At 38.9% G+C, this 26585-nt stretch overlaps 1 protein-coding gene across 2 annotated transcripts in view; it reads right to left on the minus strand.

Annotated features, from left to right (window-relative positions):
• Positions 1-26585, minus strand: part of NBAS (NBAS subunit of NRZ tethering complex) — a 190213-nt gene that overhangs the window by 73307 nt on the left and 90321 nt on the right. For both annotated transcript variants that reach the window (XM_082049168.1, XM_082049167.1), the window contains 3 exons: positions 24018-24094; positions 23341-23478; positions 5014-5243 (listed from right to left, as the gene is read on the minus strand). In XM_082049168.1, coding sequence (XP_081905294.1) covers positions 5014-5243; positions 23341-23478; positions 24018-24094 — 445 coding nt within the window. The remainder of the gene's footprint in view (positions 1-5013; positions 5244-23340; positions 23479-24017; positions 24095-26585) is intronic.

Below are 26585 nucleotides of genomic sequence, written 5' to 3' on the forward strand. Positions count from 1 at the left end.
GGATGATGATCTAAACTTTTTCAAAAATACTCAGTAAGACTCACGTGATCTTTTAGAAGATGTTCTATTCTATTTTTTGACATTAAGAAGTACCACGACAAAATGACATTGTAAATTCCAGATTAGTAGCCACAGTTTGTGCAGGTTGTCATTCAGTACATAAAAGCAGATCTCTTTTTAACCAAGTATATACAACAACTGTTGTCAAATCACAATACATGTAAACTTACATTCCTTTGCATTTTTGAGAAATCATTTCATGTGCTGTCAACACAAGGATTACTAGTTAAAGCGAACATTGATGAAAGAACTGCACAGTGAGTAAGCCACTGGCTAAGGGGAAGAAAACAGGATATTTGTGAAAAAATATGCTGGAGGTGACAAGCTTAACAGCAGTATTCGCAGAATCACAGAATGGGTCGGGTTGGAGGGGATCTTCAAAGGTCATCTAGTCCAACCCCCCTGCAATGAGCAGGGAGATCTTCAGCTAGATCAGGTTGCTCAGAGGCCCATCCAGCCTGGCCTTGGATGAGATGAGATGACGCATCTACCACCTCTCTGGGCTCTCTGTGCCAGTGTTTCACCACCCTCATTGTAAAAAACCTTTTTCCTCATGTCTATTCTGCAGGCTAGTCCTCAACACTGATCTCAGTACTTTAATTAACTAAAAAACCAAACCAAACCCAAACAACCCCACAAACCCTACAATATATTACTTTATTTGTATCATCGATTGAGATACAGAATATCTTGACAGAAGGAAAGGGTGACCTTTAGGAATGATCTAATAACCCTATGCTTAAAAAGTAAATACCACAACAACTTCTGGAATGAACTGAGCAGTTCTGAAATGAACAATGGAGCTACTGGAGAGAGTCCACTGAAGGAATTAAGGGACTGGAGCATCTCTCCTAGGAGGAGAGGTTGAGAGAGCTAGGGCTGTCCAGCCTGGAGAAGGCTCAAGGGGATCTCATCAATGTATGTAAATACCTGAATGGAGGGTACAAAGAGGATTGAGCCAGGCTCTTTTCAGTGGTGCCCAGTAACACAACAAGAGATAATGGGCACAAAATGAAAAACAGGAGGTTCTATCTGAACATCAGGAAATACTTTTACACCGTCAGGGTGAATGAGCACTGGCACAGGTTGCCCAGAGAGGCTCTGAAGTCTTCAGCCTTGGAAATATTGAAAAGCCAGCTCGACATGTTCCTTGGCAATTGGCACTGGGCACCCCTGCTTGAGCAGGGGGGTTGGGCAAGATGATCTCCAGACGTTCCTTCATACCTCAACCATTCTGTGATTTGGTGATTCAGGGAAAGAGGAAGATGATACGAACGCTTTAGCTGCACAAGAACTCAGTCAACCATACAAATCTGGAGTGGTACTTGGAGCTGGTGGGATCCATTCCCCCAAGCACTTTATAAACTTATTAAAATCCTGTCTTTCTGTCTTAAGAGCGGCATGCAGTGGCAGCACAAGGCAATGGAGGTTTAAGGAAATTACACTGTATAAATGAAGAAGAGTAACAAGTTATTCATTGTCAAGATAACACTGACAAGACAAGAACAAGTAGTTGTGACACAATGAAAAGCTGAAAAAAATGGCCATTACCTTGTAAAGGACCTTTTAAGTTTATTTTACAGACCCCTTTACATGCCCAGCCCTTACTGCCTGTCTCTGTGAGCCCCAGGATTGCCAGAGAAATCCCCACTGAAGGCTCCAGTGCAGGCACAGTTTGGATGTGCTTCTGAGACTGGTTCAAAAACAAAGTCAGAGGCAGTTCTTGTGGATGGTTCTTGGTCACCTTGCCCATGTGATAGCCTGCACGTCCAAAAGTACCAAAAACCATGCCTGTGAAAGTATCAAAAAATACACCTGTGCAGTGGTATTCAGCTGGGATTTTGCTGACAATCTTCAAGCTCATAGAAACAAAATTTGGCAGCTCAGAGCACTTTTTTTTCTATTCTGTTCTCAAAAGCCTCTTGTATCATACACGTGCATGTCTTTGCTCATAATCACTGTCTTCAATGCTTTCTGTTGACATCAGTTAGCTACAAAGCATTAGAACCACCACTGGATTCAATCATAACAGAGGGAAATGAGATCAACTTTTCCAGTTGCCCATCCTCAAAAAAAAAGTCCAACTCGAAGAAGTGAAATGAAGATTTAAGCCGAGAGCATTTAGTATCTTCTCATGGTTCAAGCAGGAAAATGAGATGGAAGGCTATGGCTGTTGGTTAAGTCCTGCAGCAGCAATGCATACAGGAGAAGGGGCTGTGCCTACACTGGCAACAGTGCAGATCAGCACTGCAAAAGCACACGCAACAGTTCAGAACATGGCACTAATAAGAGGTAAAGTACATTCAAAGTGGTTTTATACAGGGGCTTCTGCTTTACTCTTCTGGAAAGGGACATATGCACCAAATTCATTCCAAGCCTGTGCTTATTGAATGCTCAGATATGAAATGGATAATGATAATTGCACAATTTTTCTAAAAAGCTAAAATAAGTATTTCAGATTAGTGACATAAGACAAATAAGAAACTGGTATTAAAACATTAAAATAACTTCTCATTTCAACATTTTAAGAGCAGTGGTGAAGGGCTGAAGACCTCAAAGAAAGTGAACCAAAAAAAAAAAAAAGCCACCCAAAAGCTGGACTCAAGTAAAAGAGTCATTTAGAGACCTTGTACACGGACTGAAGCTAGATGTCACTTCATTCGATTACTCAAGAACTCCCATTCAGTCTAATCCCTTTCCAGACACATTCTGTCCCTATTTTGTCCAAATAAATTCTTAACTGCTTGAGAACTAAATTTGAATAAGAGATGAAATTTAACAAGGGCAAGTGTAGAGTCCTGCATCTGGGCAGGAACAACCCCAGGTTCCAGTATAGGTTGGGAAATTACATATTAGAGAGCAGTGTAGGGGAAAGGGACCTGGGGGTCCTGGTGGACAACAGGATGACCATGAGCCAGCACTGTGCCCTTGTGGCCAGGAAGGCCAATGGCATCCTGGGGTGTATTAGAAGGGGGGTGGTTAGTAGATCGAGAGAGGTCCTCCTTCCCCTCTACTCCGCCCTGGTGAGACCACATCTGGAATATTGTGTCCAGTTCTGGGCCCCTCAATTCAAGAAGGACAGGGAACTGCTGGAGAGAGTCCAGCACAGGGCAACAAAGATGATTAAGGGAGTGGAGCATCTCCCTTATGAAGAAAGGCTGAGGGAGCTGGGTCTCTTTAGTTTGGAGAAGAGGAGACTGAGGGGTGACCTTATTAATGTTTATAAATATATAAAGGGTGAGTGCCACGAGGATGGAGCCAGGCTCTTCTCGGTGGCAAACAATGATAGGACAAGGGGTAATGGGATCAAGCTGGAACACAAAAGGTTCCACTTAAATTTGAGAAAAAACTTCTTCTCAGTAAGGGTGACAGACACTGGAACAGGCTGCCCAGGGGGGTTGTGGAGTCTCCTTCTCTGCAGACATTCAAAACCCGCCTGGACATGTTCCTGTGCGACCTCACCTAGGCGTTCCTGCTCCAGCAGGGGGATTGGACTAGATGATCTTTTGAGGTCCCTTCCAATCCCAAACATACTGTGATACTGTGATATGAGGCAGCCAGATCTTTAAACATTTGATAAATAAGGCACAATAAGCTCTAATAGCAGTGCGCCAAATATGGAAGATAAAACTAACAACTATTTGTTAAGTAGTTTTAGTGAATTGCTCATTCTGGTACAAAGCTGTTTTGTGAATAAGATACCATCTCTTCCAGGTATTGTTCCTGCAAACAGCACTTCATAAAATATTGAAAACATGAGGCACTTAATGGTAATTCAAAAGTTATGAAGATTATGCTACATAATTATACTGAATTTGCACATTATATTGATTAGAAAATGCAGATTAAGTGTCAACTGAGAAGATTAAAGCAAGCAAGCTGCAAGCCAAACAACTAATTAATTGGATCTTTGCAACTGCCTAATATGGAACTACCACTCTCACCCACATGCTATGAAGCCTTATTTTTACTAACACTTGCATATTATGTTTCAATCTCTGCTTATTGTAAGGAACTTTCTCTTCACAGAAGAGGAGCTGAGTATTCAAAACCTGAGGTTACAGTACTATTATTCAGCATTTCATATCAGCGTTTATTTTACTAACAAGTTTCTATTGGAATCGTAGTTACAAGTACCTACATAAGTGGAAGGCTCTAAACACATATATAGACTCTTCAAAAGCTTTATGCACAGAATAGTTTAAAATTAGGTTAAAAACTATATTAAAAGCTTCTTATTGGACAGACCTCTTCCACTGACAGTCTAGCACTAATTAGCTGTGATCGTCTTCAAAACATGTAGAGCTCAAGTACATTCATGACTTGTTCACAGCTTAAAGTACCTGTATGCAGATGTTAATGGTACTTTTTAAATGACAAGACAGTACAATCCTGTATCTTTCGTGTTTTTCTATTATGGATAACTAAAAGATGAGAGAAAACATTCTGAATATCAGAACATGTGAAGTTAAGGCTCCATTGCTTCCAAATGACTACAGGGGAAAATATTTTAATACACAGTAGCTTTACCTAAATTATTAAAAAAAATAGTTTATTAATCTTTTAAAAAAATAGCGTTCATTCAAGTTTGATGCTTGACCATACCCTAATAGATTGCTAGGGCAGGTTTACCAGAGAGGAAAAGATCAGACCTTCACCTATGCTCTCATTTAATCCATCCCTGATCAACTTTAATATTAGTAGTTACTAAATAAAGAGTTATAGCTTCCATTAAAAGTTATCGACCCATTTATTTGAGCAACATTTCATTTAAGTGGAGTAGTTAAATAGAAAAGGCTTCAATTGTAGCAGCATTACAGTGTAAATATCTAAAGCAACTGGTAACTTATCCCTTGTAAAGGTCAGCACTACTTTCAATTTACTTTCCTGATTTAAAGCTTAAAGTAATTCCATTTTAAAATAAAGAAAATAAACATAATAGACATTACTTACTCTGCCAATCCTAGTATCGTTTCTCTCTTGTACTGTCCATCTGCTGTAAACCTCTGCACATCCACTCCTTTGCCAAGTCCTTGCAGAATCTGAGCTTGAGTGAAATCCAGCAGCCGTTCATTGTAGTAATGCAGCTGATTTATCAAAGTTGCCATTTCTTCAGGCCAGTCTGTATAACCGTACTGAGTAACGTGCTTCGTGACCACCTGAATCAACTCTGTTGGATCAGCCTGTGAAAATAATTGACAAGAAACTAAAAAAAAGCCCTGTAAATTTCTGGAGAAAAACAAACAAACAAAAAACAGCAAACAACCAACAAACATATATATATATATATGTATTTAACTGATCCCTGTGTTCAGAACTGAAATATTTGTTTCCATTTCTCAGAAGTTTTAAGTACAACAGGATTTCAATTTTTCTGTAAGGGCTATTTGTTATGATGTTAAAATTTATCCTTTTGGAACGTTTTAAACTATTCCATATGCAATAAAAATCCGAATAAACATACCTAACCAAATTAATAGTAACAAGTACTTCACTATGGCTGAATATATTTGTGTTTAAAACATTCATTTTTATTAACATTGAACTAGGCAACTGATAGGTAAAACCTTTCAAAGAAAACTTACCAAAATTCTCCTCAATTACAAACACTGTGAGTTTACTCTAAAGCAGAGAGACAATACCTCAAAAATAAGAAAACAAGTAATATTGCAAACTGGTGTTTCTGTTACTGAATTTCTGATACACTTTATCATATAGAATTCATACAAGGAACAGATTAGCATTTTAAGTGTTGAGTACTGATACTTTCAAAGAACGAGAAGTGTTGCATGAACAGCAAATTACACACAATGCATCGGCTACACCTTGAAGCCTTCAAATAATTAAATCTTGATCAGCCATGGATTAGAACAACTTTTGTTTTCAAAATACCTTCATCACAAATAAAACTTTGCTGCATCAGAAATTATGCATCAAGTGCATATTTAATCAACCACTAACTTCTGTAGTCAAAACCCCACATAGCAAAGCAACAACTTGGAAAACAAACCAAATATATTCTGCATGTCTGAAATGAAGAAGGAACGCATGTACTGTAGACAGTTCCAAATTAACTCCAGATCTGGACAGTGGCACCCCCACTTGAACACGGCTGTATGCGATACGTACCCAGCACACTCAATATCTTCATTTCTCTCTTCCATGAGAAACGAGGCCTCCAGCCCTATGCCCTGTGGAAGCACCGTGACTCCTGCATAGCACCCACTGAGGAAGGAGCGCTGCCAAAACAGCCTCAAACAACACTTGGGGATGCCAACCGTAGCTGATATATTTTCTAAACGAAACAGCTGATTCAACCCTTACGCTCTCAATAATGTTGAATGTACTAGACAAATGTACTTTGTTTATATTGCAGAATGACTCTGATAAATTAGAAATTAAACTTATGAACATTAACTAGAGTGCACAGCAGGGTAAAACATGCACTAAACGTTTGAACTTTGAGGTATGGATGAATTTTTCTATCACTTGCTGGTCTTTTCTTTTTTTTCCCCAAGTCTTAGCTGACGGGCTGCTCATCAAGTCATATTAAATGCTACAGGGCATCCTTTTTCCTCTCCACATGATATTTTTCTGCAGCCCTCTAAAAATTCCAAACTCATTGATTTTATAAACAACATCAGTAGTTCTTTCAAGGTTGCTTAGGAGATTGGTAACAGAATAATAAAATCTCAGAAAAGAGATAGGCATGCAGAGCAGTGCCTCTACAATACAATTATATCAGCTGGAAACCAATCCACTGCTTATTATGTACCCTGGTATCTCATTTTAGGTGATACACTAGAAACAGAGCATGGAGACAGCAAATGTCAGAGCAAGATGAGGAAACCTGTTTACCATAATTGCCTAAATTCTCTGTACAGTCCGCTGAGAGAGGCTGGTCTCTCTGACAGCCCATAATACTAAATTTGCTCTCTTTTGCAAGGTTTCCCTTCTCTCCATTAAGAAGAGTAGAATCCAATGCCAGCGCTATCCTTCCAGTGCACAGCCCACCTGATTGTTCATAAAGCACACAAAGACAACCTAGAAAGTATTTTCAAACAAATATGCTAGAACTCTTCCTCGAGAAACGGCTTCTGAAGATGAAAAGGTAACACATTGAAGGTTTCCTGAATAGCACATAATTTTTCACCATGAGGCAGAACTGAACTTGAGTATTTACAAAAACAAAATAATGCTAAGGCAGGTAGATTGAAACCATTTTATTTTTGGTCCACTGCTGTCTTCAATACACTGGGAAATCATCCTCTTTAAATGTGAAATCCCTAAAAAAAATCCTAAAAAATGATCTGCCAATCATTATATTCACAGTATCACAGTATGTTTGGGATTGGAAGGGACCTCAAAAGATCATCTAGTCCAATCCCCCTGCTGGAGCAGGAACGCCTAGATGAGGTCGCACAGGAACATGTCCAGGCGGGTTTTGAATGTCTCCAGAGTAGGAGACTCCACAACCTCCCTGGGCAGCCTGTTCCAGTGTCTGTCACCCTCACTGAGAAGAAGTTTCTTCTCAAATTTAAGTGGAACCTCTTGTGTTCCAGCTTGATCCCATTACCCCTTGTCCTATCATTGTTTGCCACTGAGAAGAGCCTGGCTCCATCCTCATGGCACTCACCCTTTATATATTTATAAACATTAATAAGGTCACCCCCTTAGTCTCCTCTTCTTCAAACTAAAGAGACCCAGCTCCCTCAGCCTTTCTTCATAAGGGAGGTGCTCCACTCCCTTAATCATCTTCGTTGCCCTACGCTGGACCCTCTCCAGCAGTTCCCTGTCCTTCTTGAACTGAGGGACCCAGAACTGGACACAATATTCCAGATGTGGTCTCACCAGGGCGGAGTAGAGGGGAAGGAGGACCTCTCTCGATCTACTAACCACCCCCCTTCTAATACACCCCAGGATGCCATTGGCCTTCCTGGCCACAAGGGCACAGTGCTGGCTCATGGTCATTATGCTGTCCACCAGGACCCCCAGGTCCCTTTCCCCTACACTGCTCTCTAACATGTAATCTCCCAACCTATACTGGAACCTGGGGTTGTTCCTGCCCAGGTGCAGGACTCTACACTTGCCCTTGTTAAATTTCATTAGGTTATTCCCCGCCCAACTCTCCAGCCTGTCCAGGTCCCGCTGGATGGCAGCACAGCCTTCTGGTGTGTCAGCCACTCCTCCCAGCTTAGTGTCATCAGCAAACTTGCTGATAGTACACTCAATTCCCTCGTCCAAATCGTTAATGAATATATTGAATAATATTGGCCCCAGCACTGACCCCTGAGGCACTCCACTAGATACTGGCCTCCAACTAGACTCCGCACCATTGACTACCACTCTCTGGCTTCTCTCCCTAAGCCAGTTTGCAACCCACCTCACTACTCTATTGTCTAGACCACACCTCCTCAACTTAGCTGTGAGGATGCTGTGGGAGACTGTGTCAAATGCCTTACCTAAGTCAAGGTAGACCACATCCACCGCTCTGCCATCATCCATCCACCTTCTTACATTCTCATAAAAGGCTATGAGGTTGGTCAAGCATGACCTACCCTTGGTATTCTGACCAAGCTGTCACCCTCTCAAATGACATCTATCACTAGTGACAATTTTTATTCCCCAATTGTTACACTTCCCTAAATGCATTTGTGTGTAATCTTCCATGCTGCCTGTTCATGCTTCAAAGGAACACCCTAAGTCTACCTGATCAGCTTAATCATTCTCCTGCTAATACTTTTGCCATATAATACCTACAAAGATGCAACGATGAGTGTGCGTTTCCACTACAACTGCTCTCTATCAAATTGGTCAGTACTATTTCCCTGTTTTTCTCATAGGAACCCCTTCTACATCTTGTTTCACCATCAGGTTATAATAAAAATAAAATTACAAAAAAACCCTGGAAGAAGGACCACTGTGTGATACAGAAGTACCACAGCAAATAATAATGATGAAAAACTGTTACAAGGAGGGAAAAAGAAGGAAGCGGATGATAAACTGATGTATATGTTGTTTAAAGGACCAATGTGGTCCTTGGATGTACATATGAGGAAGGAGAAACAAAAAAATTCTATTGATGTTTGTCATCAAGATAATTAATTTCCAGTATTAGATTATTTTGGGGTTTTGAAGCTCTGAAATATATTATAAAAAGGGATGGCTTTGAAAAGTATCACAATAATTATTTAAAGGATTTAAGCAACATATCTTATAGTAATATACAAATAATGTATTTGCAAACATCGTCTTAGGGTCTACTGAGGTTATTAATGACAGAGTTGGAAAAACAGAATTACACCATGTACGAACACTCATGCATGTGTATCCATATATAAGACAAGAAAGTGCAGAAAACTCTTCAATCTAGGAGATAAAAGTATGAGATCTGAAAGCTGGTAAATTAACAGACATAGATTCAGATTAAAAAAACCACAAGATGGTGGGGTTTTTTTGTGGTTTGGTTTTGTTTGGTTGGCGTTTTTTTGGAAGGGGTAGGGGGATGTTGTTGTTTTTTATTATTGCAAAAAGTTGCCAAGGATTGCATTGAACTCTTCACCACCAAAAATCTTTCAGTCAAGACTTGTCCTCTTTTATCCCTTCCAAGACCTATGTTCCAAACTATAAGAGCACATGAAATCAAATACTAATTTAGAGAAATCCCACAGCCTTGCTTCCTGCAAGAAACAATATTGATACCTCAAGTGAGACTTTCTAGGTTTCTTTAATCTATAAAAAACAATGTCTCCCAAGTTGCAGTTGTTTGCAAAATTAATTTACTGGAATGATACACAGTTTTCCATCTCTCAGATTTGTCATGCTTCTATAGATTTAAAACATTTCCTTAAATAACAGTGCTGCTTACGCAGTATTTATTAGGCATTCAACAGAAGCTCGATTGAAAAACATAAAAAGATAAAGTGTTTGGTATCAAGCTCTGTAGAACTTGTATTTCATATTTTTAAGTATTCATTCTTTAACATCTTCACATTTTTAATAATACATTTTTTTAAAAAGTAAGCACAAATATTTCTATATCCATTGGATACCCACTACATTTAGACATGATGGTGGTTCTAACAAACACTAATATAGTACTCAAAAATTCTTAACTGTTTTTAACTGAAAACACCATAATAACTAGCTAGTAATAGTAGCTGGCCATAAATAAAATTAACATCATTAAAGGCTGACTCTTACTGCAGCATCCAGAGTTTACAAATTCTTTGACTTTCTTAAAATTGTAACAGGTACTTAAAAATAAAAATCTATACAGTAATTGGTGTAAATACAAAGGAACTTTGACAGGCAAGACCAGTAAGAAGTAATATTCAACTTGTTCTCTTGAGCAACCTGATCTAGTTGAAGATGTCCCTGCTCATTCCAGAGGGTACAGAAAATGAGCTCTGAAGGTCCCTTCCAACCCCAACTATTATATGACTCTATTGTCTGTCAAAACACAAAAAACCCCAAACTGTTCCTACACTATTATCTCTGTTAGCTCTTCAGTTTTTCAGATACCTAGAAATTGTGCCTAGGTGTCCAACTCTCTGCTTTGCCAGATAAAACTCCTCCGGTACTCCAGACATGTTTGAGCACGGCTTTGCCTCCATGCTCAGCTGGGAAGGGGATTTCACACAGGCATAACACAGCAAAGGTTGGGTAGATTTCCAGGGAAGCCACAAGCGCTGACCCAAAGGTATCAGACCTTTCATTTGTGAGCCTCCTTGGCATTGCCAAGGGAAATTCCTCAGGAGCTACCCATCCACGCATTTTACTCATCTGTTGGACTAGCACTATGTTTCGTACTGTAATAGTGTTGTCTCGGCAATGGTGAAACAATCTGGCATAGGCTTCACTTGGGAATTACGGAAAAAAACAACCAAAAACAAACAAACGAACCAACCAAACACCAAAAAAACACAACCAAACCGAACAAAAACCTAAAAAAGACAAAAACAAAAAACACCTAAAAAAAACAAACCAACAAACAAAAAACCCAATAACAACAACAACAAAAAATAAAAGCAAAAAGCACTTATCACATCAGCATAAAGTTAATTTAATTTCATGCCATTAGATGCAATCCCTAAAATTATCTTTTTTTTTTTTTTTCCTGGTGAGTTGCTATTTCTTTTTTTCTTTCAAATCTCTTTAAAAAACTTAAATCAGCCATACACATCAGGAGAAAAAAAAAAGAATCTGACTTGGTTTTTCTCTTGTTCCTGTTCAAGAAATGGCAACAATTTTACAGCTAAATCAAGAGAGATAAATCATAAAAAGTGCTACTGTAAACACATCATACAGATAATATTAGATCACTGTAAGGGTATTTAGCTTGTTTACTTCTTTTAAGACCAAAAATCTCTCTAATTGTTCTAGAAAGGAGTATTATTGTTTTGGTTTTGGCTTTAATGTAATGATCTTTAGACCATAACAGAGAAACGACTACGAACGCTGATGAGAAAAGCTGCTCACATGATTGCAGCTAATCCGCTTATAATCAATCCAGATACATAACTGATGTTCTGAACCTTTCTGGATTTAAGTTGCAGAGTATTTCCATCACCTTTTGCACTGTAATTTTTTTGGTAATGGTCAAAAGCTGCAGCCACAGTGAGCCACAGGAATCCCAATGGGAAGGCAGAGGACACATTACATTGTGTCCGGATCCTTTTAATGCCAGATTTGTTCTAAAACATTTTAAGTGATCTTAAGAAAAAGATGATGCTGCAGAGGAAGACACATACACCAAGTAAAACCCTACTGGTTAGCAAGACCAGGAGATGACTACACATGAGCAAAGCAAGAGACACCAGGGAGCAGGGTGCAGAATTCCTGCTGCAGACACGGTCACACTTTGGTCACCGTCCTGCCTCTTGGCATTGCCCATTTCCAGCACTTCTAAGACAAACCAAACTACAGCTCTGGAAAGCACTTCCACTTGAGGGAGGAGGGGAGAGCTCTCTCTAATCATTGCAGCAACTGCTACAATCCCTGCAGCAAGACATTCAATGTGCTATAAATTTGACGAAGGGGGGATAAGAAAAAAAAGAATGAAGAGAAGCATGCACGGGCAACACTATTCCTTACATAGCAAAGCAGGAAAAAAGATTTACAGGAAAGAAACAGTTCACTGAAGAAGTAAGATCCTGAATGTGGTTGTTGACTCAAGAAGTAAAATCCATCCCTCCATAGGACAGCTTTTCATTAATTAAATGAACGACACTTGTCCTCACCTGAGTCTGTTGTCACACTGTGAATCAAGAGTACATTAACTTAGAACAGTGCCACATGAATTTGGGGTGGCCAACCTTTCAGATCACAACTGTCTCATGTCTCACCTGCTCAAAGCAAAAGATAAAGTGTATGGCTGAGATGGAAGACCAGAACATCTTAGAAATAAAAGTCGAACTGTCACATCACTCACGTGAAAGGATACCTCAACTTTCTTTATCCTCCCACTGCTGCAACTGCATATATTGCTCAGTGACAACACTGATTTGTTCAGGATCAGCTTTCAGAACCATTTTTTAAGTGGATAAAGGAAGGAGCAAATCCTATCACCCATCAGTGAAACCACACCAAGTCAACAAAGAAAGATCCCTACTAGGACACCTTTTATGATCTATAAGATCTGTCACAATAAAGTCACACAAACTAACAAGAAGGTGAAGTAGAGATGAGCTGAGCAATAAATCCTTAATTTTCAAACCTATAGGTAGGTCTTACACCTTCAGACAATATTAAAACAATTTTCTATTTCAGATTTATAATCTTAAAAAATGCATTGGAAGTTTTTGTAACATACTCTAACACAGATGTAACATAGCTGTAACTACTCCTACATTTATACAGTCCTAAAATGACATTCTGTCCTTGGAAGGCAACTGCGAGGCTGATGTAGCCCCCAGTGAAAATGAGTTTGACACTCCTGCTCTAATGTCTCAGGTATATTTAAGTGTAATAATTTTAAAGCCTGTTCATACTCTTTAAAAAAATTCTTGTCACCACAGTACTATACATATGCGATGCCAAGAAGCAGTTTTATACTGTACTCGAAAAGGTAGATCTGGACTTTGTAGATCCAGGAATGCAGCTGTGGAGTACAATTCTCTAGCATGGCTTCTCATTGTCAAAGATTTCATCCAGATTTCTCTTTTTTCCAAGAACTAAACCTGGATGTTTTATAACTTCATTCCAGATAAGTGGCTGTATAAAATAAATGTTCCTGGATCACAGTTTAAAAGACAATACCATTAGTTCTCACTTAAAGTAGCCAAGTTTCAAACACTCACAAACTTACACACTGTACAGAGACAACTTACAATATGTTATACAGAACGCAGATTACACAGGTGACTGAGGGCTTCAGTGCTAGTCTGCTTATGGGTTTAAGGCTAGTACTAACTTAAAAGGGTTATTTGAATTTCCAGGGAAATTAGTGAAAAGCAAACACATACATCTGCAGTGAAATTAGAACAAATCAATTCATGAAAAAAATGAGCCAAAACCAAAAGAGTGGGTGAATTATGAGAGAAAAAACAGGTAAACAGTTTGCATATAAGCACTTGCAACTTGAGCAAAACTTGAACCAGTTAATTTTATTTCCAAAGTTCTGCTTCCCTCCACTATCAGGCAATAAAGACCCAGAACAGCAATTCAAACTGAAAACATATGACCATAAACAACATTTCATGCAAACAGGCTTTGTAGCTGTAAGAGACTGAAAGGGTCATGTCTCAAACATTGTGGCAAAACCAGCTCTGCAACATCCAGCCACAGGAGACGGGACACGGAGCAAGGGATGGGACACTCACAATATGGTGAATTATGATTTACAAGTCAACAACAAGCTAATGGGCATTTCCATGTTTTGCAATCACCCCCGAGAAACGCCTGTGCAAAAGACCAAAGATTACGCAAGCAGGCAAGCCAGGCAAGCCAAAGGACTATACAAAAGCCCAGCTAAACCAGCACTGGGTGCCCACCATCCTGAGGACCACCCTGCCCACCAGTCTCATTGCAGGAACCGAATGACACAGAGGAGGATGCTGCATTTTGCTGGATCCAAACTACAAAACCCATCGTCCTCACTGCGGAACCAGACGACACATATCACTGGATCCAGACTACAAGTCCCATCATTCACACTGTGGAGCTGTAAGGGTGGCAGAATCCCTCTCTTTCTTTTTTCTTTTGTTCTTCCTTTCCTTCCCTTTTTCTTTCCTATACCCCTATTTCTTTGCCTTTCCTGCTATGAGTAATACAATAAAATAAGGCTTACAGCCCCACATGTGCTGCAGAACTCTTATGTAAATCCTTTTGCTGTTAAACTGTTCATCAGTTAGGCTTAAGTGACGTAAATCTTTCTGCCACTGAATAATCTGCCAATTGGACCAAGCTGCAAAATACAAGGTGTTTTTTATTCATTTGTTTACGGACCTTGAGCATTGCATATGCTCTTTTCTAACTAAAGGGACCAACAAATTTGAGTGACCTCTACCCCCCCATACCTCTGTGTGGGATGCGACAGTTGTTTTATGAACAGAAATACTGTTACAATATTTCAAAACTGGAGTCTAAAAAGAAAAAAAATCTCTTTTTGTTGTATTTTTTGTGGTGGTGGTGGTGGGTTTTTTGCTTTTTTTTTTATTTGTTTTTGTTTTGTTTGTTTGTTTGTTGTTTGATTGTTTGTTTTGTTTTTAATAGAAGGAAGGTTAAATGTTTTAAATAAGCAATGCTGAAACATAGTGGTTGAGAACTAGACACTTGGATAGGAAGGCAGCATACACCACTGCAGCTGCAAGATCGCTATGTTGGAAAACAACTGAATCTTATAAGGACAAAAGGTTTCCCAAGGTGCTGGTACAATTAAAGGTATGATGTAAGTGGAATCTCAGGAATATTTTCTGTCAACAAAGCCTCCAGAAGAGATTGAATAAGAAGGATTGAGAGTCAAGCTGTTAGTTTTGAATTATGAATCAGATGTTGCTAGCACACAATCTTAAAATAATATTACCTGTTGGTTTTATTTCTGCTTCAGAAATTACACTGAAGATGGGATTAGAATTGGGCTCAGCCCTGTACAGCATCTATTATACAAAATTATGTTCTGCAGGATTTTTTTAACTCTATATCCAGAGGTACCACAATCACTGGCTAGAATTATCAGAATATTCAAAACTGGGAAGAAAATGCAGTTAACCAATTTGATTTCATCTATACATTTTGTTTTAAGGTCAAAGAGCCAGCCATCTCAAAATTAAATCATATAGTCAGCCAGGATATTTGCAGTATTTATAGACTACTGCATGTTAGTCTAGAAATTGCCTTGAACTTTTACTGAAGACGTTTTAAGGAAAATACCTAACAGATGAAACTTGGTTACAGAAGTAACACATTATCTTTTCATAGCCAGCAGCAGAAGAAACAACAAAGTGACTTTAAGCCCAAAGAAAACTACCGGGTATAAGTTAAATCAACATAGTTTCCAATACAGAAGACAGTACTGCTGCAGGAAAAAAAAAAAAAAAATAATGCAAGAGGCTGCTGTTAAGTAATAAAACATAAAAATAATTTGAAAACTTGTCCAGGCAGTTGTTTCTACAGTTACATTAAATGACTTGTGTCTGAAGAATTGAACAAATTGCTCTCATGCTCTGTTTTAAATGCTTTTTTGCTTTGTTTTCAATCAGCTATTCCAGCAAGAGTGAGGAATAATTTGTCCCAAGAGAAAATGTTTTCATAGTTTCTTTTCTACTTCATGTTCTCTTACAGTCTTTTCTCTTATTGGGTAGCATATTGATAAGTCAGGTTTAAGTAGAAAAATCTCATCTCATCATTTCACCTGAAAGCTGTTTGAGTGGAACTAACACATGATATATAAAAGGTTACAATGTCAACTGAAAGCACACCTCTGAGAACAGAAAATTACTACATAGTTTTGAGTGAAGTACCTACTAAATTCATAGTACATAATTCACTTCCCATTTGCAGTCAGCATTACTCTCAGTAAATAATGTCACAGCATAGGTAATTAACCTGCCTTTTTGTCTGTTTCTCTTTTCCCTGAAAAAGCATTGTGCTTCCTTTTTGAATAAATAATGTTATTGTACATTTTTTTTTAGAATGTGTCTTTAATATTGATCTCTGTGGAAACAGCTGCAGCCATATACAGACTTTGGAACAAGCACACACTCCTGCTTTAAAACTTCATTACAATATGATACAGTTTAAGTACAATATGGTATCTTTTTAATGTGTACAGTTACTTGACTGGATACATGCAAATACTTTTATGCCTTACTAATTTAAAGCTTGAAAACTAAATATTCCCTGAGCTCCATGACAAAAAAAAAAAAAACCAACCACATAATTTCCTCTTCTCTGACAGTTATTAAAATGCCAGAGTGAAATACTTTTTTCATCCTACTACAGGAGCACTACTAGCACTTTGATTAGAAGCATGAATTTCTCAGTGACTGCCTTCTCTTACTGTGATGTAAATTTTCATGAATTTTCTTAGGCTAAATTTATACAGGCCAACCTAGCATTTATCCTCAACTCTCCAAGATGGGGGGGGGGGGGGGGGGGGGAAGAAACAAAAACAAACAACAAAAAACCCCAACTAACCAACCCACCCACCCAAAAACCAACCCACCCAAACCAACCTCAACCGACCCACCTCAACCAAATTAAAAAACCCCATCACCAAACAACCAAACAATATAGTCAGACAACTTGACTATATTGCCAAGCCAGACAAATAAAACTTTGCTAAAATATTTTGTGTTCTAAGATGAACAGAAAATTTCAGTCAGGTTGCTTGGAAAGTTACTGATGCTCACTGACTGGAGAAAATAGTTACAGAAACACAGAAAAGGAAAGTAAAATAAAATAAAGCCAATTGAGTGGGGGAACACCGTTTCACCAAGCTGTTGGTCACCTTTATTCTGTTACCCAGAGAAGAACAAAATCCCTTGTAAGAATCAAAGTGTTAGTACTTATCCCAACTACCTCCTTCGCATGAAAAGCCACAAATATGCCTCCAGAGGAACACGCAAATCAGATCTCAAACCTCTGCTGAAATAAAAGGTTGGTTTGAAGATCCTCGTTTCTAAAAGAGCATTTCTGAACAGTTGGCTCCAGAACACCACTCGCTTTGCTTCCAAAAGTAGGATTTAACAGAATAGCTTGTACAACCCTTGAGAAATAAAAATAAACAATACTGTAACCATTTCTTTCTTAGGCACAATTCATTTTGTAGAAAAAAAAACAGAGGGGAAAGAAAAAAACAAAACAAAACAAAAACTACTTAACAACAGCTCTTTTCTGAGTCACCTAAATATTTGGTCCCAACTAAGAACGATGATGCTTTGTAGTGTTGTGTGCTTAACAAAAAAGTAGGAGGATCTGTGAAACACTGGCTTATTGATATCAAACACACCCCAACCAAAGGAACACAGTTGTCACAATCTGACTGCAGTGTCACTAATTGCTGGATTACTGTTTCAAGGATCATACTGGAAGATGTTCAAAAATATCCACAAAGACTGCTAGTTCAGGAGAGCTTAACTGAGCTTTAAGCCTTCCAACACAGTATTGTTCAGTGAGCTCCCAATTTTTGTTAGCTTAGATAATCACTCATTAAAAAAAAAAAAAAATAAAGTGTGTATTGGTTGAGACATCACTGAGGAATAAGCCAATCAATGAGGAAAACTCAAAAAATATGATAGGCCAAAGAGGAAATTAAAAGGCCTAAAAAAGTACCTGGCAAGTGCCTTATAAAAGAATGCTAAAGCTGACAGCAAAAAGTTCTGAAATGTTGCTTAAAATCGGGAAGCCAGCTAGAGAAGCTGTTGGATCTCTTGGTGACAGAGAGTGACTCATGGACAAAACCAGAGCAGAGCAAATCAATGAGATCTTTGTGTCAGCCCTCACTGCTGAAGATGTGAGGGAGAGAGCTCAGAAGAGCCAGATGAAAACATCTGGGAAGCGTCAGGCAATCAGGTAAGTTACGTGCTTGTACAACACTGTGACCAGATGGCTTTCACCCCTCAGTTCTCAAAGAATGCAAAGTTGAAATTACATTAAATGGCAGGCTAAGGTGCATCAATGAGCTTTATAAAAAAATCACAGTGTCAGAGTGCAAGTCCCACCTAAAAAATGGATCTCAAGGGGATGATAATAGCAGCCTGGTATATAAGAGGATAAGATGTGGCAGGCATAAACAGCAGCATGATAAAGAAGCGGAGCAACCAAAAGACTAAAGAAACTTCATACAGAACATACAACAGAAAATTCAAACAGGGAAGCAAACAGGAGAAATTACACTGCCAAAGGAAATGTGCTGATTTTCAGCATCACTAACCAAACAGAAAGGGGGTCAAAAGGAAACAAGGGCTTGAATCAGGAGTTCAACTAGTAATGAAAGTAAAGAAGGTTATGTTTTAAGTCCATCATACACAAACAAGAAAGAGAACTAACGTTTTACCATCTACAATCGACTTGTGCTATCCATTGTGATTATCGATAAAAAGCTGAATGTGAAGACAGAATGAAGCAAGACTGTCTGACACAATCTGTCAGTTTTGCATGTCAGTGTTTACAGACTCCAGTAAAACTTCATGTACACAAGTCCAATTTGAGATAAAAAAATATGTATATTGTTTCGAGTGAGTTAAGTTAATGATTTAGGAATGTGACTGGATATTATTAATTAACACAAACCAACATTCAATGAACATTTGATTCCCAGTGAGAGATTACCTCATGTATAGACTTAACTTCAGTACCATGTAACAAGGTTAAAGCCATTAGACCTCATTCAACATGGCTAATGCATGTGGTAGCCCATAAGATGTCCCTCTCTCCCTCTGCCTATATACAGTCTTCTTACATAATATTTATTTCCATTTCAAATCAAGTCTTTATTGTCAACATCCTACATTCAGAATATTACCTAAAGCTGTAGCATAAGGACCATGGCTGGGAGTGCGGCTTCTCTGGTTTAATATAACTGTATAACTAAGGTCAATCTTACACAAAAAAGCATCAAGCCTGCAGAATGAAATCCCATAAGATCAACACAAATTTCTATGTATTAAGTCCCAAGATCTTCTTTTGACCTTGCTTTCATTAATGCAACAAAAGAGAAACACATATCAGCATATAACAATTTTAAACCTGTTTCACATGCTGTTTTTCCCCTATGGGAAAGGCAATGAAAAAGAGTAAGATATATACGACATAATTGTCACAGACACTTAATGCACTTAAAATCTACAGATGCCAATGTGGTGAGGGTAGTATAGAAAGCCTAAATACAATCCCGAGAAGGAAGATGTGAATAGACAGAAATAATGGTCTAGCAAGGACAGGAATAAAGAGAAACAGCACAGGAACTAAAATATAAACCAGCTGTGATATAAACAGAGAGGGAAAACAAAAACAAAACTAGAAAAAAAGTTACTTGATAGACAGTCAATTTCTGTGAGGTGAAAGCAAACCTAATTCTGCCTCTTACAGAGAGATTGATGGAGGCTTCCCTAAGCTGCCAGCAACAGAAAAGAGAAGCAGGTTAAGTGCACAGAGCACAAGTTCACTGTGTAAATGAACTCTGTCACACAGTGACTCAAAAGCCAGTTATATCAGGCTACTTAACCTGTGGAACTGAACTCCCAGCTTCTTCACCAACTCTAAGCTGCATCAAAAGCATCACTAAGGAGAAGGTCTGAGGTTACTATTTCAACATTTTGCCAGCTGCAACGCACAGAATTACATGAATCATTTTTATGAATAAAAATAACAGGTAATAAAATAAAAAACGAAGAATTTTCTGCTAACAGCAACTTACCTTATCTGCTATTAATTGCAAAATTCCCATTCCCCTCTGCAACTTAGAACTGTATTTGTTAGAGCTGTTGTTTGATGCTCCAAGAAAAAGCTTGCCCCCCATCTACAGGCAGTAAAATACTCTTCTCTAAAACCAGAGTAACAGCTCAGCATTAAATTATTAGCATAAGGACCAGGATATAACATATCAACCTTAAGTAATCAAACTTTTTCACTCCTTTCTAGAGTAAACAATCCCCCAGACATATTTATTCTGGTCACTTATCGGATCACCACGACAGGACAAATGAGGAGATAAACTGTTAACAGCAAAAACTATGCAGCGGGTTTCTCGCTGTATGGCTTTTCTCCTCGTTCATCAAGACTGGGAAGTGGTGAGCAGTGGGGAGACAGCCTGGGCGCTGAGCAAGGTTAAGCAGCAGCCCAAACACTGGTGTGTTATCCAGGTTTCTAAACACAAATGAAAAGCACAGCACCATAGGGGCTGCTATGAAGAAAGTTAACCCCATCCGTGCCAGGCCCACTACACACCTAAAGCAAAAATAAATACAGATTCACAAAGGGTAATGAGTGTCCTCACACCAATGCTTTCCACAGACAGCCCATTCCTGGAAATTTTGTTCTCTTCTTCTGTCTGGGATTATGCTTACAGACTTCTATCTCTGGTTTTATTGAGTTGTAAAGCTTCTTTAACGTCTTCCTCAGAATAAGAAATACAGCTCAGATGCTCTAAACTATATTTAGGTTTATATTATTATAACAGCTAAAATTCAAAATTATCTTGGGTACAGAACTAAAGCAGTACTTTACAAACAAATCCCTTTGTTTCTCCTTAAGGCAAAGTAATAACTTAATCAAATATAGAAATTATCAAGCTGATTGCCTTTTGGACATCAACAGTCCAAAAAATTTAATGAGAATTTATGACAATGTATGATTCTGTTTTGACGTGCAGATGTTAGCTGTCAGTTTTTCACGTCACAGTAAAAACAACAGACCAAATCATTCCTTCAAAGTGTCTTTCTTGACTGACTAGCAAGTCCTAAAAGCCTCTCTTAGCCAGTGGAAGAGGATCTCTACCCCCCTACTCCCCATGACCCTTGTAACACATCTGTCATTTTCACTCTGAGAACATTTCTCGCATTATGCCAGAGGTACTCATACACAGTTTTGAAAGATTTATACAATGATATTTTAAAATAAAAATAGGAAGTGTAGACTTCTCCATGCTTTATAAAGCTTCTCATAAATTCAGCTGGAGTTTTCAGACAGGATATTTACTCAATGGACTAACGAAATCACACTTACTGTGACTCAGATGCTCTTAAACAAAAATATACACTCTATGATCTTGAGGATCCACCTTCTAAGCATGTGACTGAAGTGCCAGATTTAGATCTTTACTGAATATGTAAATGTTTAGAGCAGGGGGCAAAAACGGATTGGTTACACACCCTCATCCAAAACACACTCTTTTAAGAGTAATGTACAGCTTTGAATTATACAGTTGAAGGACCTAAGGACACTCTTCTGGTTTGAGAAGATAAAGGTGATGCAAGACACCAGTGGCATGAGCTGGAAGACTGTGGAATGACATCTGCAATGGAGTTTATCATCTTCTACTATAAAAGCTTATGAACAATATCCCCCCTGCTCCCCTGAGCTCTTAGGAAACACAAAAATATAAACCATGGCCAGATCTATTCCCATGGACAGCAACTGGTATAACATCGAGGAAAGCAACTTGCAAACGGAACCATTCTTTATTACCAGCATCTAACACACACATTAAAACAAATGGCTGTTTTGCAGTGGAAACAGCATTTAAGTCTGTTTTTTGTTGTGTTTGTTTGTTTTGTGAGAAAAAAAAAAAAAGTACTTACTTTGCTCAAAAGTACATGCTTCTATGCCTCCTTTTCTACTTCAGTGACAGTCCCACACTGAGTACCTTTGGAATTACTTGACAATGAATGTATTCTCCTGTTTTGTTTTCTTACTGGGCATTCAGGCCTTTTTTTTTCCCCCCTTTTTCTTGGTGTGCTCTTCACTCAGGTTCTTCTCATAAACTTGTTTTCAAAAGCTACTGTTTAACAGTAGTACTTAAACACAGCACGTACCTTTTTAACAAGCAACTTAGAATACACTGCTTCTCACAGTAACATAAAGTATTTTACCAAGATGGAACAAAAGATTTAGCCTCAGATCATATCAGTAAGAGATAAACTACATGGTGCTATTGATAAGACTTCACTTATCAAATAGCAATTGGAGTAGAAATAGTTCAATCTTTAACATCTCTGTCTTCATTCTTAAAAGTTACTCTTTCAAAAGGCTTCATAGCTCTTTCTGTAAAATAAGACTGTTTATAAAAGCTAAACTAAAAAATCCCATAGTTTTCATCCAAGGTGTCTTGCAGCAGGTGGACCTAGGCTCAAAGAAAGCTATTTAACAAACATGAATGAATTCCTCACAACCAATATATTTTGCAAGTCACACAAATTTCAATTATGGACTAAGTTTTCCTTTAGCTTCTAAACAGAAGATAGTAGAATGCAAATCTCAACAGGAACATGAAAGGCTGCTGCGTAAATATTAAAATAGGCTTTCCTCTGTAAATCAGGAGTCATTCTGAACATGGAAAAAAATCTCCTCTCATGCCACGGTGGTGATTAATGGTCTCTCTTTTCAGAAGACGTGACCAGAAGTGTTGTTTTAGCTGTAAAGCAAAGCCAGGCTGAAAACCAAACAGTCCAGTGAGCTTCTTTACAGGACAAAAGGACTAGCATAAATTCAGAAAGGCTCTCTTGGAGGGGCAAAGGAGAGATTTTACTCAGGCATCTTAGTAAGAATGGCAATTGGTGCTTAATAAACTTTTGTTTGGAGTTACCATGTAACTGCTTCAATCACAGTCTATGAATAGGAAGCAAAGCTGTGCAATTTCAAAAAAAGACATTTGTCAAAGGAAATGAACAAATTCATCAATGAATGAGTTTTCAAAACAACCTAAGTAAAATGAAATACAAACCAGTATACCTCAAGGAAGGCTATGGAAACTTTTTGACCATTCTTGTTGAAATGAACACTTGACTCTTCTTAGAAAGTACTATGCTGTATCGGTTTTGCAAGATGACAGTATTGGCTACGCTCATTAGTGCTTGGTGTTTATAAGCTACTGTGAAGACTGATAGTGCTATTACCTATAAATGATACTTGATATTGTGCTTCAAAAAGTCTTCCACAAACCGTGAAGTACTTGCCTGTTTAGAGCACTCTAGAAGAATGATTATGCGTTACTTAACAGGCTGCTCACAGTGTAAGTCAGATCAACTCCTTAACAGGCTTAACTCATGTACTGGCTTTTTAGAATAGCTTTAATGCTGCACATTAATGAATATGATTTTAAAACGCAAGAGTACTAACCCTGTAGAGAGGGTGGCATTCGTCCTTGAAACACGGTGCCAAACGAGCATAGATCTGCAGGCTGTAGTAATAACTTGCCAGCTGGAGAGATAACGCAGAGTGTAATTGCTTTTCAAAGCATTTGTTGGCATCCACCACCTAGGAGAAAGAGAGCATTAATTTAGATGAAAGAATTAGCAAGCATGCAACATTAAGTGCACAAACTTTCTCAAAAGCTACTTGCTGTGATTTAGAAGTCGCTCTGACACTTTTTTTCTGGCACAGAAGTAAATCAGTAACCTATACACAAAGATAATTCTACGTTATGATGTTTCCCCTCCCCTTGCACAAACACCTAACCAAAATGATTTTCCAACTACAGTTTTGCTGCTTCTATACCACAAACTTATTATCCATATTTCTGAGCTGCCTTCAAACTATATGACAGGTGGCCCAAATACTATTTTAAGTACGAAAACGTGCCTTTTCATGAGTGCCATGCACATAAGCCAGTCCAACAGCATTTTTTCAGAGTTTCCTTTAAATGCATCAGCCCAATCTATGAAAATGTGTACTTGAATTAATTGAAAGACTTAGATTTTAAAACCCTAAGGAAATTCCATTTCTTATGGATTTCTGAAATGCTATGAATAGTCTTTCCTGGCAAAAACTTCCAAAGAAAATCTCTAGCAACATACCTGTGGCAGTGCAAGTAGATATGCAAGAGACAAGGTCATATCCTTTGGTAAAGCATCACTCGCCAGTTGTAGCAGAACTGCAACATATAGGGAGCAGAAATCAAGCTTTGATTACTGACCCATCGAGCCTTGACAGTTAGCAAGTGAAATGTTTTCAGTGTAACCGTATTTTATTAGACACCAGCTTGAAGCACTCTATACATACTTAATTAAACACTTATCAGTGCAATCCAGAAACAGATAATATGTAATTAAACTGCAGCACAGCTTTACCTTGACTTCCAGGCAAAGCGTTTGATGCATTAACCAAACAAGAATACAACTATGGAGTAACAGATGCTAAACAAAGCCACTAAAATATCACCAGCACTGATTTACAACAAGTAAATCTTTTGCTTGTAAAATCAAGGCAGTAAGTGTCGTAAGTGTTTGAAGATACCAACCAGAGAACAGTACAAAATGTCTTCTCTTCAAGCCTGAGCTCTGATTCACTTATCACTGAACACAACAAACTATATTAAAAATTTTTGTCTTAATAAAAAACTAAAAAAAAAAGAACCTGCAAGTGTCTTATGAATTTTCAATGAGATCAGTGAAGCACTGAAACTAGGTCCTGTCACGGATTTCCAACAAAAATATCAGCACAATGACATAGTTGAAATTAATGCATAGAAAAATAACTATTCTGATGACAAAAAGATACATTTCTGGTAAAACTAGCACAAAAAATACCTGCTTTTCCTACACTGCATATACTAAGTTTGTGTTTAAAACAAGACCGCTTGTTCTTATTTTTGTTTAAAAACCCCACAATATTTTACATTATTCAAATAGGAGAGGGAATACACAGACACAATGTGAGCGCCCACAATTTGTTTATAGGATCTCCCCTTCATGCAGTTATCTCCTGCACTAAAGTCAAGCACCACTGCAGTTGCTATGAAAGTTCCAACGAACAATTACAGAATAACGATTCTTGTGATACATTTAATATTTAGGTTTGAGGCTAAAGAATATAATTTATTACTTCCAGGGACAACTTCAGGAGATCTGCGTGGTTAAACATGGAGCTGCTAGGTAAGCTCAAGTGGAAGAGGAGAGTTTATAGACCATGGAAGGAGGGGCTGGCCACTTGGAAATAATATAAGGCTGTTGTCAGAGGATGTAGGGAGGCAACTAGGAAAGCCAAGGACTCCTTAGAATTAAACCTGTGAGCAGGTCAAGGAAAACAGAAAGAGCTTTTTCAAATATGTGGCAGATAAAACTAACACCAGAGGCAACGTAGGCCCACTTGATGAATGAGGTGGGTGCCATGGTGAGAGAAGATACAGAGAAGGCAGAGTTACTGAATGCCTTCTTTGTCTCTGTCTACTCTGCCGGAGGCTGTCCTGAGGAGCCCCGTACCCCTGAGACCCCAGAGGAAGTCAGGACAATGGAGGAGTTTCCCTTGGTTGATGAGGACTGGGTTAGGGAGCAATTAGGCAATGTGGACATCCATGAATCCATGGGTCCAGATGGGATGCACCCACGGGTGCTGAGGGAGCTGGCTGAGGTCATTGCTGGACCACTCTCCATCATCTTTGCCAAGTCTTGGGAAACAGGAGAGGTGCCTGAGGACTGGAGGAAAGCAAATGTCACTCCAGTCTTCAAAAAGGACAAAAAGGAGCAGCTGGGTAACTATAGACCGGTCAGCCTTACCTCCAACCCTGGGAAAGTGATGGAACAACTTATTCTTGGTGCCATCTCAAGGCATATCATGGATAAGAGGGTCGTTAGGGGCAGTCAACATGGCTTCATGAAGGGGAAGTTGTGCTTGGCCAACCTCATAGTCTTTTATGAGTACATAACAAGGTGGAGAGATGATGGCAGGGTGGTAGATGTGGTCTACCTTGGTTAAAGTAAAGCATTTGACACAGTCTCCCACAGCATCCTCACAGCTAAACTGAGGGAGTGTGGTCTGGACGATGGGGTAGTGAGGTGGACTATGAACTGGCTGAAGGAAAGAAGCCAGAGAGTCGTGGTCAATGGGGCAGAGTCTAGTTGGAGGCCAGTATCTAGTGGAGTGCCTCAAGGGTCAGCAATGGGGCCTCTATTATTCAATATATTCATCAACTATTTGGACAAGGGAATAGAGTGTACTATCAGCAAGTTTGCTGATGACACTAAGCTGGGAGGAGTGGCTGACACGTCAGAAGGCTGTGCTGCCATCCAGCATGACCTGGACAGACTGGAGAGTTGGGCGGGGAAAAAATTGATGAAATATAACAAGGGAAAGTGTAGAGTCTTATAACTGGACAGGAACAACCCCAGGTTCCAGTATAAGTTGGGGAATGACCTATTAGAGAGCAGCGTAGGGTAAAGGGACCTGGGGGTCCTGGTGGACAGCAGGATGACCATGAGCCAGCACTGTGCCCTTGAGGCCAGGAAGACCAATGGCATCCGGGAGTGTATTAGAAGGGGGTTGGTTCGTAGGTCCAGAGAGGTTCTCCTTCCCCTCTACTCCGCCCTGGTGAGACCACATCTGGAATATTGTGTCCGGTTCTGGGCCCCTCAGTTCAAGAAAGAGAA

The sequence above is a fragment of the Streptopelia decaocto genome, assembly GCF_964273445.1.
Source record: "Streptopelia decaocto genome assembly, chromosome: 3".
Taxonomy (NCBI): Eukaryota; Metazoa; Chordata; class Aves; order Columbiformes; family Columbidae; genus Streptopelia; species Streptopelia decaocto.